The sequence below is a fragment of the Myzus persicae genome, unplaced genomic scaffold (genome assembly GCF_001856785.1).
Source record: "Myzus persicae strain clone G006 unplaced genomic scaffold, MPER_G0061.0, whole genome shotgun sequence".
In the NCBI taxonomy this organism is placed as follows: domain Eukaryota; kingdom Metazoa; phylum Arthropoda; class Insecta; order Hemiptera; family Aphididae; genus Myzus; species Myzus persicae.
The window spans coordinates 54,144-73,950 of record NW_019104036.1 but is presented as its reverse complement, the minus strand read 5'-3'; the positions used below and the strand labels follow the sequence as shown (position 1 = coordinate 73,950).

Genomic DNA, 19,807 nt, shown 5'->3' with positions numbered 1-19,807 from the left:
CAAAGTTACAAGGTACGTAGTAACAATACCATTTAATTAATTATCCATCATTATATTATGATAGAGTATAATTATGCTTAATTATGTATTTTAAAAACAGCTACTGATGAATATTAAATATTAAATGGGTTGATACATATTAAGTATAGGTACGTCAGATTTTATAAGCAACACGTGCTATTATTAAATTAATCCCAAAAAGAACACAAATTTAATTTGTTTAAAAATCGTTACTTAAAATCATCAATCGCTATTTTAAATGGATTGATGTTTGATTTTAAAAAAGTAATTAGTTTTGAAGTACAATAAATAATAATGAACATTATAAAATAAATTATACTAAATATTTTATTATTAGTACCTTCATACAAATCTGAAAAACAGACATACCTATGATATACGATCACCATAGATTAAGTTCTGCGATAAATAGTTTTAATATAATTTTAGTCTATACAACAACTGTCGTTAACATGAAACATCCTTTTAATCTATGTCAGGCAATCATTTTCATATCTAGGAACACCAAAAATAATATAACAAAACTTTCACATTGTCGGAAATGTGTTTTACGAGGTCCTGATATTATATTAAAATTTAAATTTTTTTATCTTAATAAATTCATTTTTTTATTAGTCTACTTGTAAAATATACCTATATTTATAACTTAGTTATAAATGGTTTCCAGTTGGGTATTTTGAATTATAAAAGAAATTTGTGTATAATTCTAAAATATGGTTTAAACATTTTTTAAATAATTACTAGTATCATTACCTACAAATTCGCATATTGAAACTATATTAAGTACCGTTATGTTTAATAATAAATTATATCGATCGCTAAACATTGATTAGGATAATATAGTACGAGCCGTTTTGCAAAAGAGAAGAAACCCTATTATTATACTGATGCATAAACCATATAATTATACCTATCTAACGGCTTATTAACCGGTTATAGGTATTTACTTTTTTGTCTGTGTAGAAGGTATTTGAAATTATCAGGTATTTTTAAATTTGCATTGAGTGATCTTTTTCGCAATTTCAAATTTGAAATTTCCATGTATTATCATTGTCACATTGTCACACATCAACAAATTATCATTGTTTTTGTGTTAAATCCATCAAATATTAAATAATTTTCATCAGGAAAATGTAGGATTACCAATTAGTTAACCTATATGAACTTATCTTGATATTACTTCTCATAAATTTAGTTGTATAACTAAATTGACCTTTAATTTTGATGATAAAACAAAATTTATAAAAAAACCAATTAAAGTATTCACGATAAAAAAATATTATTTTAAATATTTATAATTTGGTTATGTTTACAATTTGATATAATACTATTTATACTTGTCGGATAAAAAAGGAGGAATTGGTTCTCTTCAGTAGAGTATATGTCGAATAAGTATAAGTATCTCGTCCTATTAGATAAGTCACTGTAATGTACCTTGCATATGTGTTAATTATGAAATCAATGATAAATCATTGCACACGGAAATTGATTCTTGAGCGAAACCGGTTACTACAGCGGTTCCCAAACTTTTACGACCACGGCACCCTTTAAAAATTGTTTGTGTTTCGCGGAACCCTAATGTTTAATCCAACTTAACTTCAATTTTTCGAAATAAAAAAAGGAAAATTAACTCTCTAAACTCTCAAGTCTAAATAATGTTTTAATGATACTGTTAATGACTCTTCATTATTAAACTTGGTTTAAAAAAAATTTTTTCAAACAAAATTTTTTTAAATAACAAACATTAAATAAACATAACTTTCTCAATAATCTCATACATCCTGGCGAAACCCTTGACATTTTCCCACGGAACCCTAAGGTTCCGAGGAACACACTTTGGAAAACGCTGGGTTACTAAGTACATTATTTCATGATATATATTGCGAATACAGTGGATTGAAAAGTAGTTCAGTATTTGAATTGATTTTTACCGAAAACAATGCATTTATTTTTTTATTCAAATTTAATTATTAGATACCTAAAAGTTGTAGGTAATAGTATATTATATCAACTATATTATATCAACTATATTATACCTATATTATTGTTTTTAACTTTTGAGTCAATACCGGCTTACTGTAAAACAGAATTTATTTAATAAGTATGGGGCGTTCGTGGTAGAAATAGGCAATATCATGAAATAAAACTTAATGTTTTGACAATGTCATTATGACAATGTGTACTTATATGAAATATAATAATATACGTAATGGTTTCAAATATCAACGAAAAATATGTTTGTATTAGGTAGGTACAACAAAATAACGAAAATTATTACTATTTGTTTAAACATATAATTTCGTTCAAATTTGAATTTATAATGTCTTTTAATATTTTAAATAGGTATGTTAACAGCTTATGAGAAACCTTGTATTAACCTTTTACTCAAATGAAATTTTTCTCATTTTTATGAATAGAACAAAAAATCAAAAAAAAATTCCAAAATGTCAAAGTTTATAAAATAGCTCCAAAAGAGTCAACACAATTAAACGTTATCCCATTTGTAGAAAATGCTAATATAAACATTTGAAGACAATTTCAAGTACCTACTTACGGTAATTAATTAGTGAATTACAGAAAAATAAGAAAAACGATTTTTTCAGAAAACTGGTTTTATGTAAAAATTGAAGTTTTTCTGAATTATTTAGAAAAGTACTAGGCATTTTTTACTTGTGATGTAGTTGAAAATCTAAGCATTTTTCTGCTGTAAACACACACATACACACACTCATTGTAAGATTATGTTTACATTCATTACTCCGCTCAGAATCTAAAATTCAATATATTATTTTTGTTTGACGCCACTCTAGAGAGTAAAGATTAATGTGTATAGGTATTAGCCATTAGGCACATCATACGTATTAAGTACATATGGTACACATTAAAATTCTGAAACTACTCTAAATCAGTAATTACACGCGTATATTAATCTATAGGAGAATCAACTGAATATATTGAGTACAAAAGCACGTATTGTTTTGAATATTATTTGATTGTTTAATTTTGTGAGCCTTACACTTTCGCTTATTATAATCAAAAATTCTTTTGTACCTACTTACTTTGATAAATTTCATTAGCAACATTATACTAAGTGATCAATATTCAACGCCACAATGCGTATTGTGTACTTAACCTATTTTTTTTACACTATTACAATAAATATTACAAAATATTAAAAAAAATCTTACCCTTCTTAAATGTTTGAAACAATTATAAAATATATATCTACATCGTTCGAATACAAAGTACCAATATTGTACATGTTTTTCACTTATCAGTTGTTAGGTACCACAGACCCGAGACTATATTATATACTCTACGCTAAAAAGCACAATGCTTAATACAATCTAACAACTGCAGTTATGATTAATAAAAGTTGTTGTAAACTTGCAGAATTCCTAGAAGTGGTGTACGAGGTTTTTGTGGAAACACAAAGTCAATGTCTAGATGACAACACTGACATGGATGTACCTATAATATGATTAATTACAATGATTATGATTGCACTCTGTTTTTTTTTTATTTCAAATTGGTGTATGCAGGCAACAATAATTGCTCAGTTCTTGAGTTTTTCTTTTCGATTCTTAACACCTACATGGTTGGTACCTAGAACTGGACACCAAATGGCAAAAAGTACACGACATCTAGTCCTTATATCCGTATACCTGCTGGTTAAATGTTTAATTATTCCAATTATTACCTATGTATCGTAATGTTAGACTATCGGACTGTAAAATGTATACAATTCTTTAGAATCAAAAGAATTGTACCATAAGCACAGGCCATCACAAAACATGTATAAACATGGTGTTTTGTACTTGTGTTCAAATTTTTTTTCATTCTAATAGGGACTTTATACCAACATGGCAACATAGATGACACTGTAGTAGTGTGCATAGTGTTTCTATAGTTAAGATATTAAATCCATTGAAGTTATTATTGCCACTTGAGCGTGTGATTATTTAAATATTCAATTGAATTTCTTATAAAACAATTTTAACTTTATAATAGGAAATAATATTTATTTTGAATAATTGCATGCAATGAAATAAAAATGTAATTTTAAAAGATCTTTGCCAACAAACTCTACTGCATTTTGTTAAGAAATGATAAATCATTATCATACTTTGTTTCCAAAATATATAAATACATTATTTTTCTTACAAAATTACTAGTTTTAAAATATTCTCTGTCAAACTTGGATGCCAAATATAATGCCTAATAATCGATTTAATATGAAAAATAATATACGATTGTGTTTTTATCATATAATTAATCATATAATAGGTATACATTTTCAATCATCAGATTAAATTATTGTTTAAGTTTATGATGTAGGTAAGTACTTAAAATTTAAGTAAACATTGCTGAAATAAATATTGTGTGTCGTGTTATAAGGCGTTTCATATAGACAAAATAGATACAGCTATGTATCTTTAAAAATTATTAACTATGATATCATAGACAAGATTTTATAAAAATATCCTGGAAAATAATTTTAATTTGTTTATTTTTTGCAACGAACCATAAAATGCATAATATAGTATAATATATTATAAATATGTCAAAAATCAGCATGTTTACATGTTCAGGAGATTAATTAGAATTTAGGAATAAAAATAATTGTACTGTTAAAAACATTGGTACCTAATAGTATAGTTTTTATTTTTTCATTATTTGCAAAACATTTTATTTATTTTACAAAAATACTTTGATGTTTGCCAATTATACATCATACATATTATGACACCAACCATGAACCAACGATCACAGTCGTAATATTAAAAGAGAAATAAAATAAAATTAATGTAAACTTTTACCAAGTATAGCTGTCGGTGGCGAGGAATTGCGTGAAGGGTCGGGTGATGAAACGTTTGAACAAGTGCTCGAAGAACGAGATGTATACACAAAAGATGGTCGGAAAAAGGGCAAAATGGTCATCGTGAACATGGTAACAGTGCACAAAAGTGTAAAACCTATTAGTAGCCCGGAAGCAAGTCCCGTTGTCAAACATTCGTTATCATTTGACCGAGAAGGTTCAATGAGCAGGTCTTCGTCCAGAGATAGTCTCTCGTCTCCGAATACTTGGAGAAAATCGTTCGTCGGTACTCGGTCACAATTTGACTTGCATATTGAAGAAATAAAAAGTAAGAATGCCCTGGAGAATATTAAATGTTACAAAAAGTTATGAAAAATATTTTATTAACGCATTTTATATTTAAACTATCTACAATCTATGCATATAAACAATTATTACAGAATATTAAAACAATATATATTGCACAGTGCACACTACAAAAATATATATAATATAAGATAAATTATACAGCCTATTGGTGGTTATACAATGACGTAAGTTAAGATTTGTTATATTTATCAATTTATTTACGACATTGTGGAGGGATACCACAACATACAGTACATAGATACATGGGTTTTTAAACAAAAAAGACTTCAATTTGAGTATGTGACTTGAGAGTAGTTGAGATTACTCGTATGTACCCACCTACATATTATAATATTATTGATTCTTGCCTGAATTTTATGTCCGATTAATCAAAACAATTTAGTCCTACGATGTAAACATTTATGACACTATCGTCAATCAGTTCAATAATATTGGAAACATAAATATAAATTACATAACTTGGATTACCTGTTGATTAAATTAATTTATTAATGTTACCTTTGAAATCGAATAATGATTTTTATAATTCACCCATATACACAAGTTATATTACATTCTGGCATAAAAGCTAAGATCAAGGGTTAAAACTTGAATTTTGATATTTTACAAAAACAAATTTACTCACTGCGTAATCCTTAAAAATTCAATTTAGTTTTAAAAATGTATGAACGTTTTTGAAAATTTTTAGACACGTGTATGTATATATTTTTTACAAATTCATATTGCATTTGTTAATTTATTATTCTATAATGACATCACTGAGATTGAATTCACTAAATGTCATCATAATGATTACACCATTCAACATTAGTGGTTTATTCATTCTGCTAATAGTTATACCTTCATTATTATCATTATACCTTCTATTCATGTGTAAGAGTATATTGTTACAGGATTTTGTTATTTTGTTATTTAAACTATTTTCAGTCCGCTCCCCATCGAATAATCTGACAAACAACATCATAATTTAATCCAAATAATGACTGCCTGATTAAAAACTCAAGCGTATAACAATCTATTTATAGAGGTTGACATTAAAATAGCATCAAAAAAGTTTAATCGATTTCAGTGGACTTTCAGAAAGTACATTTTGTGCAGTTTAATATATTATCTTATTTATAGCCATTAGCCGCTTTCCCCGGATGAAATAAGGCATAAGCTATTGTGAAATCATTTGCTATTCAGTTATTTAGCCAACATAATATGAAATAAAACCGACAGAAAGTTAAATTGACATACACTTGTGAATTTAATATTCAAACTAAATATATTAATGTGAAAAATGTAACATCATACATAAACAGTTTTATTAATTTGCCATCATTAAATTATATAATAACTTGAAAATTAACGGAAAATAATGTAAAAAACTATTACCATTTTCGTATTTAATTTTATGTTATAATGATTTCGACACAAATATATATCAATTACTTAGGTACCTTAATAGTTATTATTTTTTAAATTTATTTTAAAGAGATACTTGATTTAGAAGAAACGCTTTAAAAATATGAAGATGGTCCAATTAAAATTTGGTTGTTTACCGATCATAAAAATAATATTTCTCTGATAGTTTCATAAACCTTCAATTATTTGATTGTCTAATAAAACTTAACTTAATAACTATGATGTCACATGATGTCAAAATATTGCTGTTTTGGTGTTTTCAATACATGAAACTATTAAGACTATAATATGGGTTTCTTGTAAAACTTATTCAGCATATCCAATTATTTATGTAGGTATCTATACTCTATGTCCTTCTAGCATTAAACAAATTAAAAATGTGACGGATAATTATAGAAATAACATGGTCCCAATTATTCACATGTAAAGCAATACAAATTTTTGGTTTTTTTTTTAAGTAACTGACTTAACTATATTGAGTTTTTTTTGTTCTTAAAATTGACTGATTTAGAGTGCATTAGTTGATTTCAAAAATCACACGAAATTGCATAGACGAAGATTGATAAAATAATAGGTACCCCTTTAAAAAAATTGCAATAAATATCTCTTGCAAAATTTAATTTACTCTCAATCAGTTGTTTTTAAAGATAATGAAAATCTTTAAAAGTCAGTTGCTTAAAAAAATAATCTTATTTAGATCCATAGGTACTTAAAACGGGGACTTTAGATCAAAAAATATTTTTTTTCCTACTCATACTTAAAAAATTTAATATTATTATGTTTATTAAAAATAGGTAAATGTATAGTATTATAAATAGTAAGTTTTTACTAGGTATGGTATAATAAGTAAATAAGTATTTTATGTAGTAAAAATAACCTAATCATGGGTTAAGGTCATACGTTCGAAATATTTCGTATTACTATTATCGTTGAACACACCATATGGACATAGATAAACTCAAATTATTATTTTATCAGAACTGCGGATTTATTTTTGATGCTCGTTTATTTAGGTATTTAATTTTTATGAGATGTTATGATTAAAACAATTTTTTTTTAACTATAACCTATATAATATTATGTTGACTGTTAATTTACATGTATACATTACGTATCGACTTAAACGTGTAATTATACCTTACCGGCCATTCAAACCTGTTTTGGTTATGATAACAGTTACATACCTATTCCTATGGGCTATGGCCCTATGGCCTATGGGTATGCAATTTACCTACTACCTACTGTGAAATCGATACACTTTGGTCAATTTATTGTTGTCAGCTTAAACTATATACGAAATCTCGCCGTAATCACTGCAAGAGAATTACAATGATATTATAATAAGATTTAGTATATAATTATTGCATGTTCTACTTAATTATTACATTTTTATTTTTTACAAGTCATATCAACCAATTTTTTTGCTTAAACGAAAACGTTATATATTTGAAATGTTGATTGCATTTACAATTTTACTTGATGGTATAAGAAAGCCGCCCCTTATTAAATTGTATTTATTCTGAAATCCTAAAAAATAAAACCGGTTATTGTCATGAATTTAGTTTCAATGGCAACGTCTTGTGCAAAATTTACAATTGTTTATGGTAAATGTACAGTTTTTTATTATTATTTTTATACCGTCTTGCCGTCGTTGAATGGAACATGTACCTATTGCATGTCTGTGACTCGTTTCTTATTGGTTTATTGTTGAAAAAAAGTTTTCAAACATTAAACGATTAATGTTTATCTAATTAAAACATGTATTAAAAGCTTAAAGCCCTGCCATACAAAAAAAATGTATATATATATATATATATATATATTATGTTTACCCTGTAAATGCGTTAAAAGTAAACTTGTATACCTACAATGATTATAATCTAAATAAAGTACGTGGGTTGTGACTTGTGGGTTTGGAGGTTTAAAACAATTGGTTGAAATATCAAAATATTCAAATTGACTACTCTTTTTTATCTATTGCACGTTTTTAAAGATTTATTCAAGATCACCTAATTTTTACTTATACCTAACTAGGGCCCGATAGTTCATACATTTAATGTAATTACTAAAGGACAAAACAAATTGATAGATTAGCTACAAATTTGATTTACACCCAAATCCAAATCCTAAATTTTGCTTTGCGAATTTTTGCACATTTTGAGGTTTTTAATTTATACTTATATGTTTAACATTTTTCGTTGCTTACTGTATATTATATAATTGCAGGTTAATAGGTACTATGTGTGAAATATTATATAATGAGATCGTGTATTACTTTTAAAAGGCATTTCGAGTTTCGATGACGGTGAATTTAGTAAAGGTATAATTAATTAATAGAAAATAATCAAATAGGTGACAAACAAAACATAACATTTATGTGCCACAGCCCGATGATGGCTAAATAGACCAGTATATTTTTGACCAGATAATATTTTTAATTTTTAATATACTTGAAATACATACCAATTTTTTTAGTTGACATGTAGGCCGATATCCAACTCTCTAGTTGAAGTATTAAAGATTTTTGTACTTTATAGGTCTTTAGTATAAAAAAAAATGTAAGGGCATCATATTTTGGTACAAATTTCAGTATCTACTTTTAATCGCATTCACGATACATATTTCAGTAGTTTTCAGTGCTTATATACTCTTTTAGGCTCTACAAATTATAATCGTTTAACTTATTTTACAACTTTTGTACCCGAGTTAACATAAATCCGTGACACTAGTATAAGAACTTCAGAATCCGAAAACACGAAACCTATGTACCTAAATAATTTTTTTTCTTAAATACCTGGGTAACCAAAACTCGAATATAATATATAATGGGTGCAATGCCAATTTAACCGATTTAATATGTTGTTAGGTATAAAGTTGAAATAAACACATTTGAAGTGTTCTGTTTATCATTAACGAAATAAGAAGGTACTTACTTATACACAAATAAACTTTAAAAATAATTTTGCTAATTAAAAAAAAATAATCAGTGATGCTTATTAAAAATTACTACCTATTTAATAAATAGAGTATTATACATTAATAAAAATAAATATAAATATACTTAATTAGGTTAAATATTGAATTGGTATTAGATTATATTATTTTACATAATCTTATCAATGTTCTAGGAAAATGTAATGGTGACTATTTCTGTTTTTTAATCATTGCTATTATAATTTCCATATTTTTTGTACAATGAAAAATTATTAATCATTGTTATTTTTCCTATTATATTAAAAAACAATTTAATGTGAAAAATAATATAACTTGAAGTTATAATTACTAAAAAAATTAGCTAAATTTGTATGCAAATACAACAATTAAAATGTTGGTTAGGCTAATAGTCTACTAAATGAATCAAAATGTATTCATCAATATTGTTCGTGTAATAACCTAACCAAAATTTTAATTTTTGTATTTGAATATAAATTTGGCTAAATGTTTTAATAATTATTACTTATTAATAAATTCTTTTTTACATTAAATTTTTTTTTAAACTGTCCTACATAGTTTATTAAATGTATTTTTATTAAATTGAAAAACTATTATTCGCATATTAATGTGACTTTCTGTTTGTGTGTTATGACAACAACAATGATAGCTGTATCAGTACCTACAGTCTTGCTGATTATTTGGTTTTTGCCGTTACGTAAGACTTGTAGAAATGAAATTGTAGTGCGATATTCCTAAGCCGTTTAATATGATAGTATCGATTAAACATTTGTCCCTTATTGCATTATTATTATGTCAGTTCAGATACCGACACGGTGACAACCTGAAATAAAAAACAAGTGATCTACTGTCCTATATATTTCATGTTTTTGAAACAATATTACAAATTACAATTGCACACGGAATCTTTATGAGTTCACTATGTTATTATTTATTTATTTTTTCGAATAAAACAGCCTTAAGGCGCATGTAACTAATATCAATATGGTTTTCTTGTGTTTTGTATTGTATAGACGAACAGGAGAGAGTGCAAAAGAAGACCTTTGTTAACTGGATAAACTCGTATCTGAGCCAAGTAACGTATACATATTATGTATTGTATATTTGATCGTATTTTGTTTAATCATTGTTGTATTGTAGAGGATACCGCCACTAAAAATTGATGATTTGATCGAAGATCTTAAAGATGGTACTAAGCTACTTGCATTGTTGGAAGTTTTATCAGGAGAAAGACTGGTAAATATCAATTATTGAAATGTACAGTTAAAATAAAATCGTTATTTTGAAAAAACAAATTGTTAAAGGCTATTGAGCGTGGTCGTAACATGAGGAGGCCGCATTTTTTGAGTAACGTAAACTCTGCAATACAATTTTTACAAAGTAAACGGGTAAGTTAAGATCCTTATGAAGTAATTTAAGATTTTCAAATATTTACTAACATAATAATTTATGTATATATATATTTTTTTTAGATCAAATTAGTAAATATTAATTCTGCTGACATTGTTGATGGGCGACCTCCTATTGTCTTAGGACTCATTTGGACTATAATTTTATATTTCCAGGTAATACAATTATAATTTAGACATTTTTTACTTTTTATTTTATTAAACTACCTATTGTAAAATTAAATTCTAAGCTTCGTAAAACTGGAATTACTGTTACAAATAATGACGTGAGTATAGCCTAACATTTTGAACATTATACACGCTTTTATTGAAAATTTTTTTGCAGTTTGTAGATTATAAATAAATAAATTATAAATTGTATTCTAGTCTGTTACTTAAAACTTCTTTATTGTTGTCTAACAGATTGAAGAAAATACAAAAGGACTATCGTCATTGAACTACTCTTTTAGTGGAAGCACGAGTAGCTTGGAAAGCATTCGATCTCCCACAATGGAAATTAACCGGAAAGCTGATGGTGCTAAAAAGACATTGTTAAAGTGGGTCGGAACTGTAATACCGAAGTACGTACCTATTTGTTTAGTAATTGCATAATAGGTGTATTATTCTGTTAAGATAGTACTTTGATAGTTATATTGTAATATCCTTGTTTAACTTAGGGAAAGTAATATAAAAGTAAAAGATTTTGGACCAAGTTGGAGGGATGGCATAGCTTTCCTCACTATTATAGATACTATACAAACAAATTTAATTGATATATCTACTTTGAGAAACGAAACAAACCGTACCAGATTAGAAACTGCATTTAATGTCGCTGAACAAGATTTAGGAATCGCTCGTTTATTGGATCCAGAAGTATGTTTTAAATTTATTACAATATTTCAAAGTAACTTCTACTAGTTTTATTTGCATAAAAAATATTTTTAGGATGTTGATGTAGATCGGCCGGACGAAAGATCGGTTATGACTTATGTAGCGCAATTTGTGCATAAGTATCCTGAAGTTCGAAGTGAAAGTGGCGAATCGATCGATAAAATTCAAAAAGACTATAATCTTCTTTTAACATGGTTAACTGAAAAAACTCAATACTTATCTTGGTCACAAAATTTATCTCAAGATTTTTTGGTTAGTAATTATAAAAATAACAAATATAAATATTTTTTTTTACCATTTTATTATAGAACTAAATAATACCACTTATGTAATTTTACTAGGAATTTTCAACTGCCCAAGATGAAATCATTTCTATGAGTCATTTATATAACAGACTAAAGAAAATCTGTAATTCTGGTTCATCAATTAGTATTTCAATACAATCATGGAAAGAACTAGAAAAACTTTGGACGTTATTAGAGAATCTTGTAAAAGAAATTCAATCTATTTATTATGATGTTTATAATCATACAAACATATTCTTACAGATGAAACATTGGCAATGGCAGTTAGACCTTTATTTACCAGAACCATTTAAAGTAATCGGGGAATGGATTACAAAAGCTGAGCAGCTTATAAACGACAACAATATCCCATCTATTATGAATGAGGAGACTGCGGTTATAATTAGTAGAAAACTGGAAGATCATAAGGTACAAATGTATTTATATTTTCAAGACATTTTAATTTAAACATTATCATTGTAACTATAGACATTTTTTGCTGATTTACCTGAAGTTCAGCAAAAATTCAATGAGCTGTTGGTGAAAACTAAAAACCAAAACAAAGAAGTAAATGATTTATCTAGACGTCTCAGTAACATTGAAGTAGATTCACATAAACGGCGAACCCATCTAAAATTTTTAGAACACAAGGTATTTGTATAACTCTTTTAATCCAACTAAAATAACATTTCATCGATAAAAAAAATTTTAATTGAAATTCTTGCAAGCATTGAAGCATACATTTGGTTGAATGAAATGTAACTAAAAGCATGTACCCTACGAAAATGACGGAAAGTTTATTTATTTTTAGTGTTGTTTGATTGCATTTTTAAATTTGACTGAAAATAAACTAAAAGCATGGACTGTTAAATATGGACGTCATCAGGATGTTTTGCAGCTTCTCGAGAAATACAACAATTTCGTTATAGGAAATAATATATTTCAAGAATTTAATAAGGCGTTTATAGATATGCAAAATGTTGTACAAGAGTATAAACATGAATGTCGTATAGAGTATAAAGAGACAGTTGCAATTGAAAAATTCATGAGACAGACTGCTGAACAATGGAAAAGTATTGCAATGGAGCTGAGATGTGCCCAAAGTATGCTTGAAGAAGTAATATCATATTGGAGACGATGGAAATCATTATCTGAAGATATGAAAGCGTGGTTAGTGGATGCTGTTAAAAAAATTAACTTGCCTCACGAGCAACGGATTGATTTTTTCCAGGTATTTAAGTTAACTTTAATTTGTATACCATATGTATTTACATTATGTTATTAAAACTGAATGGGTTATACTTTGTCTAAAGGATATTGGTGTCTGGAAGGAAAAATATGAATTGCTGAACGATACTGTAAGCTTTTTAATTGCAACATGTGAAGATTCAATTTGTGCTGAATTAAAACAAGAGTTCCAAAGTATTACAACCACGTGGGAAAGTATATTTTTGGTAAAAAGAATATAATCAAATGAGTAACTAAGAAAAATTAATAGAAGTCACAATAAATACAAATCTTTTTATAGAAAGCTAAAGATTACATGCACTCTGGTGATATGATTAGAAATCGTAAAGAATACTTAGAAGGTTTGGACACATTACACAAATGGAATATACGAGCAGAACAAATTATGTCGTCAATACATTTGAGTTCATCCCAAAAAATTAAAGATTACTTATGTGACATCCAAGTATGATAATATTTATTAAAATAATCAGAACATGATTATAATCTAAACAAAATGTTTTTAGAATCTTCAATCACAATTAGATCAAATGGATGATCTTTTTAAGGCAATTAGTAAAAAATTTCAAGTGTTAATAAAAGATTTAACAAGAGACGAAGTCAACGAGATGATGTTATGTGTTAAAAGAGAAAAAGGCAAGTCAATTTAATTTAAATATGCATAAAATATTCCATTATTTTATGTTTTGTACAAAAAAAGTAAGATATAATGGTTTTAAAATTTTTATTGATCTGTTCCTTTTTTAAATTTAATTAGTAACTAATTAAACTGTTAACAAGTTTTTTTTTTATAAACATGTTTATGTTCAATTATTTGCAATCTATAGAGGCACTGGTGGTAGGCCCAGATTGACATCTATGTTGCCAGTAGGCTGTGAACAATTTGTTGCCCCTATTTTAATTAAAAAAAAAAAAACATTGTGGATGGTACCCCCAAACCTGTGATCAACCCAGTTTTGCAGGCTGTAGTCTCCACTGCTTATATACCTTAATTCGGGCCTGGATAAATGGGTACAGCATTACACTTTTAAAACTTTTTTATAGCTTCAAAATGTATTTTTCTATCATAATATCATTGCAATTATAATATTATACACAAAAGTATACATAATAAATTGTGTACTTATTGTATATATTCTATATAAATGTTTTAACTTATGAGGTATAAATATAAAAAGGGGGAAAAAATAAAGACACAAACAATTAAAAATATATGATCACATTCACACATAATATATCTATCAGTATGTTTCAAGTTATTATGTATTGTTTATAGAATCTCTTGTCAATATTAGAGCAAGCATACCTGTACATTTAAATGCTCTTCATCACATGCTAGTTCAGTATGACGCTCTTGAGACTGGCCAGCAAGAAATAAATCATTGGTTAAACAATTGTGAAGAATTTTTGTCCACATTAAAACTGAGTAAAAGTCAAAAAGAATTGCATGAAGATATTGAATACTTAAAGGCAAGTCGTGCTTATAGTTTATAATGATTTTAAAAGTTAATTTAATGTTGAACTTTAATTTTAGAGCATTGTAGTACGTATGTCATATTACCAGTCTATGTTATCCAGCAAGAATAAAATATTCCAAAGCATTATTAAATCAATTCAACCAGATAAAGATCAAGGAAATAATTCAGAGTTTGTACAAACAATGGCTGACCTGAATGCTAAATTTTCTAGAATAACTCAAGAATGTCAACAGTGGGATATGGTATTATTAATATATTTAATAAATAAAATATTATATTGAAATGTTGTTAATTGTTAACAAAAAACATCAACAATTTTTTTATTTTAGAAATTACAACAGACATTGAGATGTTGGCATAATTTTATTGAAATAGAAAAGGTTATACTAGATTGGATTGAAACTAGTAAACAAGTATTTTTAGAGGAACAGACAAGTTCAAGACAAAATTTAGAATCTCAGAAAGTAAGTTTAATTAAAACATAATTAATTTAATCCATTGTCATATAATGTTAATAAAAACTGTTTTCTTTTAGGGGTATTTTGAGTATTCAAATAATAATAAATGGATTTCTGAGTTAGAAAATGTCGAAGGTGAACTACTCAGATGTATCTTACCAAGTGAACAAGAAACAATAAGAAATAGATCTAAAGCAATAAAGTTAAAATATCAAGTAATATTACTTTAAACAACTGATTAGCAAACGTTAATTCATATTGTTTATAGGAATGTTTAAGTATGGTCCCAGCATACATTAAAAGAGTTGAATTTAAAATCAATGAAATTACATTCAATCAATGTATAAATGAAGCAGAAAAAGAACTCAACATTGAGCAACAAATGTTTAATAGAAATGAAAATGTAAACTTGATACTCAAAAGGAACATTGTAAGAGGAATTTACTTACGTTTATATTTAATTACCTTACTTATATTTATAAATACGTTCATTAATATTATTAAATGGTATTTAGGAATATTTTGACAACGGTATGATAGTTAGAGAACTTAAATCATGTTTAAATAATATGTCTGTCGAAAGTAAAAAAATATCAAATTCATCTATTGATTCAAGTCTAAACAGATCAATCAATCGATTTGAAAGCATAGAAAAGAGAACTGCTGAAATGAGACAAAAATGTAAACAAATACCTGATCAGTTTCAAGATTATAAATCTAAATTTAATAACCTTGAAAAATGGATGAATGCAGTTGATATGAGCGTTGAAAAATTATTAAAAGGACTTTTAAATGATGAAGAATTTGAAAAAGAAAAATCTATATTCCAAGTAAATATTAAATTGAACTAACATTTTATTAATTTTTTTGCATATTTAAAATAAATTTTGTTCTCAGGAAATTTGTCGCAATGTAGATAGTAAACGTGATGATATGAAATGGATGGTTCAGGTACTAGATAGCCTATTACCTCATGTACCTGAAGAACAGCAACAATTCGAACAAAAAAATCTTGAAGAATTAATTGGTCGATATAAGCATTTGATACCAACCATAGACATGACAATAACTAAAACTGAGATGTACACCAAATGCTTTATATACAAAAAAGAGGTTACAGAAGTTAGTTGATTTATATATTCTATATAATTTTTTTTTTATATTCCTTATTTAATTAATTTATTTACATAAATTGTTTTATTAGATTGGAAAATTTTTAGAAAATGCGAAAGATGAACAATTACTTAATAAAGGGGAATCGTTGGATGATTTAAATGAGCTCATCAAGAATCAGGAACAAATAATTGAAGGACTTGAAAAACAACGAATGATTGTAATGTCAACATTGCAACGAGGGAAGCAATTAGTGAAAAATTCATCTTCTGTGCCAAACTTTGTTCCTCAACTTGTTTCCAAATTGGAAACAGATTGGAGTTTTGTATATAATGATTCTATTGATAAATTCAATAAATTAAAAAATGCTCAAAGGCTATTAATAGATTACACAAAAACTAAAAATGAAGTAATGGAAATAATTAAAAAAGCTGAAAATGAATTAAAAACGGTATCTGATGATAACAAACATAACTCACAAGAAATTTCAATGCAATTGAGAAGTAAACAAGAGCTAAGTCTTGCCTTGCGAGAAGCAGCTGAAAATATGCTAAACAAATTGAGGGATATATCACAAAATTTACATATTCCTGAAAAAGAATTTGCAATTGAAAACGAAGTAATCTTATTATAATAATTGTTACTTTAACATTTGTATATTAATTAATTTATTAAATATTTTGGACTTAGATATAATTTGTGCGCAAAATTAAATTTTTTTAAAAATTTTTTTTATACAGATTAGTGTGATAGAAAATAAATTAACAGAAACAATTCAAACAGTGGAAAAAGAAACACAGAGATTAGAAAAACTCTCAATGAAATTATGTGAGCTTGATTCAGGATTAAACAAAATTCATGTCTGGTCAGTTGAATCTGCTCCTGCTGTTATAGAAAGAATACAACAAGATCGAACAAATCCTGAAGTTAAGGCTCGAGGAATCGAAGAAGTTCAAGATGAACTACAAAAGCAGCGAAATAGCTTAGAACGCTTAACAGAAGATCTACAAAGTTTTGAAAAAGGTAAATTTGTTTAAATGTTGATTAAGACAGTTACAAGTGTTTTATTATATAATATAATTTTATATTTGTGATTTTCAAGTCAACCTATATTGTTAATTTCATAAACCATAATAATAGATACATTTCAAAAAGAAATTGTAAAAATATTAAGCATCATATTACAGATCTACCATTTTGAACACAACAACTTAATTGACCAATACATTTATTTTATTTATTATTTTTAGAAAGCGATACTAATGAAACACAAAAACTCAGACAAGATTTGGACGAAGTAAGAATGTCAATTTTAAATTTGGAGTGCAATACTAATCGTAAGAATGAAGAAATCAATATTGATCTTAATGAATGGCAAGTTCATAAAGCAAAATTAGAAGAAATTAGACCATGGTTAGAAAATGCTGAAAAAAAAATAAACACTGATCATATAAAACCCATCACATTACAAATGGCCAATGAATGGTTAAGAAATACACAAGTATGTTGTGCTAAAATTAAAAATAAGCTTTGAATTCTAACAATTTGTATGTGTTTTTGTCAGTTGATAAATTTGGAGTGCCAAGAAAAAATTGAAAATCTTAAAACCATAACTTCTGAGAACAAGGCTGCAGTTATTTTAAATGAAGTAGATGCAATTCAGTCTCGTTGTATATCTGTACAATCATCGGCAGCACAACAAACTACTCGTCTACAAAGATTGTTATTTAACTGGAATGAAATAAACGAAAAAGCTCAAAAAATAGAAGAAAAATTAAATCAACCACTGTTATCTGAATTGAAGGAATTAATTATAAATCAATCAATTTCAGAAGATTTACTCGAAAAAAAATTAATGGAACATAAGGTAAGAACTAATAACTAGTTATTTTATTTTCCAACTTAAATTTATTAATATATCTATGTACAATATGTGTTAATTTTAGGCATTAACTCAAGAACTTAACGAATGTCTTAGTGACATTTCTAGTCTCTTACAAAACCTTAATGGACTAAACCAACATTTTACACTTGAAACTACCAGTGAAATTAAGGATAAGTTGTCTATTTTAAAGGCCAAAAATAATGAATATTTAAAGCTAATGCATGGACAAATGCAAACAATTTCCAATATTATTTCAGACAAGTACATAAATTGAATTTATTATCATTAAGAACATAGTGTAAAAATTATCTTAAGATTAACAAAACAGAAGATAATATTTAATAGATATATTATTATTGTTTCATGCTAAAAAATAATACACCATGTACATTGTATACTGTATGCACAATATATTTAACAATAAAGTTATTACAAATAGGTACCTAATAATAAACCTATATCATATTTTTTTAATAAATTATTAACGTAACATAATTGTATAATTGTTTTTAATAATTATAGTTATTTATATTACCATTCTATTATTACTTAACCAAATGTAGTTATTAAGACAAGATAAATTCTGAATACACTTGGAATTAGAAATAGTATGCCCAAAGCTTTTCATAACTATCTCTCATCTTTGTGCATTCATTTTTACATAATATAGTAGGTTCTACTATAACCAATGAGGAAGAATCATTGGATTTTTCTTTTAATGATTAATTTTTTTGCTTGGTTTATTATAATCTATATTCTATACTCTATAGTATTGAGAAATGAGAATGTTAAATATATTTTAGAAAAGAACATGAAATCAGAGTAAATACGTTTTGTGAATGGTTAAATGAATTGGATTCAAAAGTAAATAAATGCAATATTGTTCCGAGTACTTCAATTGAAGAAATATTGAAAAAACTTCATACATTTACTGAAGAACACATGGAAAAACAGTCATTATTTACTGAAATTGAAGATGATTTTAAACATTTTGATGATAATGTTACAGTACAACAATCAATCATGCAATTTAAAGTGAATACTATATAAATAGTTATAATAATATTCTTTTAAATATCAATTTATACATTTTACTTTTATTTTGTAGGAACTTCAAGATTTAATGCAAAAGAAAAAAATTTTATTAGAAAAAGCAAATGAATTTTTTATCTGGAATGAAACATTATTAGGAAAATTGAAGCATGCTGAATTTCAGTTTGATGCAAATCAAGATAAAATAAATTTAAGAAATGATATAAGTGCTTGTTCTGAGGAAGTAGAGCTATGGAAAAATAATATTGATTCAATTGAACACTTATTGCAGCAAAGTAAAACTACTATTCCTGGATTATCAATTGCGGATCAATTTAAACAGTTACAATTGAAATTGGTACAAATTCAGTAAGTAAAATATTTTATTGCACAGATAGAACAATTTACATTTTCTATCAACAAATAAATAGCCAAATTTAATGAATCGCCTAATGTTTAAAT

At 26.4% G+C, this 19,807-nt stretch overlaps 1 protein-coding gene across 1 annotated transcript in view; it reads left to right on the top strand.

Annotated features, from left to right (window-relative positions):
• Nucleotides 1-19,807, top strand: part of LOC111037875 (nesprin-1) — a 68,858-nt gene that overhangs the window by 3,172 nt on the left and 45,879 nt on the right. The window contains exons 2-31 of the mRNA XM_022320719.1: nucleotides 4,851-5,168; nucleotides 10,582-10,643; nucleotides 10,709-10,804; nucleotides 10,873-10,956; nucleotides 11,041-11,133; nucleotides 11,208-11,243; nucleotides 11,380-11,537; nucleotides 11,634-11,829; nucleotides 11,902-12,099; nucleotides 12,189-12,335; nucleotides 12,396-12,560; nucleotides 12,621-12,782; nucleotides 12,943-13,362; nucleotides 13,445-13,585; nucleotides 13,660-13,824; nucleotides 13,886-14,015; nucleotides 14,656-14,849; nucleotides 14,914-15,099; nucleotides 15,187-15,321; nucleotides 15,393-15,530; nucleotides 15,584-15,745; nucleotides 15,831-16,145; nucleotides 16,213-16,437; nucleotides 16,520-17,047; nucleotides 17,169-17,451; nucleotides 17,679-17,929; nucleotides 17,993-18,295; nucleotides 18,375-18,574; nucleotides 19,117-19,348; nucleotides 19,422-19,714. Of these exons, the coding sequence (XP_022176411.1) occupies nucleotides 4,851-5,168; nucleotides 10,582-10,643; nucleotides 10,709-10,804; nucleotides 10,873-10,956; nucleotides 11,041-11,133; nucleotides 11,208-11,243; nucleotides 11,380-11,537; nucleotides 11,634-11,829; nucleotides 11,902-12,099; nucleotides 12,189-12,335; nucleotides 12,396-12,560; nucleotides 12,621-12,782; nucleotides 12,943-13,362; nucleotides 13,445-13,585; nucleotides 13,660-13,824; nucleotides 13,886-14,015; nucleotides 14,656-14,849; nucleotides 14,914-15,099; nucleotides 15,187-15,321; nucleotides 15,393-15,530; nucleotides 15,584-15,745; nucleotides 15,831-16,145; nucleotides 16,213-16,437; nucleotides 16,520-17,047; nucleotides 17,169-17,451; nucleotides 17,679-17,929; nucleotides 17,993-18,295; nucleotides 18,375-18,574; nucleotides 19,117-19,348; nucleotides 19,422-19,714 (6,016 nt within the window). The remainder of the gene's footprint in view (nucleotides 1-4,850; nucleotides 5,169-10,581; nucleotides 10,644-10,708; nucleotides 10,805-10,872; nucleotides 10,957-11,040; nucleotides 11,134-11,207; nucleotides 11,244-11,379; nucleotides 11,538-11,633; nucleotides 11,830-11,901; nucleotides 12,100-12,188; nucleotides 12,336-12,395; nucleotides 12,561-12,620; nucleotides 12,783-12,942; nucleotides 13,363-13,444; nucleotides 13,586-13,659; nucleotides 13,825-13,885; nucleotides 14,016-14,655; nucleotides 14,850-14,913; nucleotides 15,100-15,186; nucleotides 15,322-15,392; nucleotides 15,531-15,583; nucleotides 15,746-15,830; nucleotides 16,146-16,212; nucleotides 16,438-16,519; nucleotides 17,048-17,168; nucleotides 17,452-17,678; nucleotides 17,930-17,992; nucleotides 18,296-18,374; nucleotides 18,575-19,116; nucleotides 19,349-19,421; nucleotides 19,715-19,807) is intronic.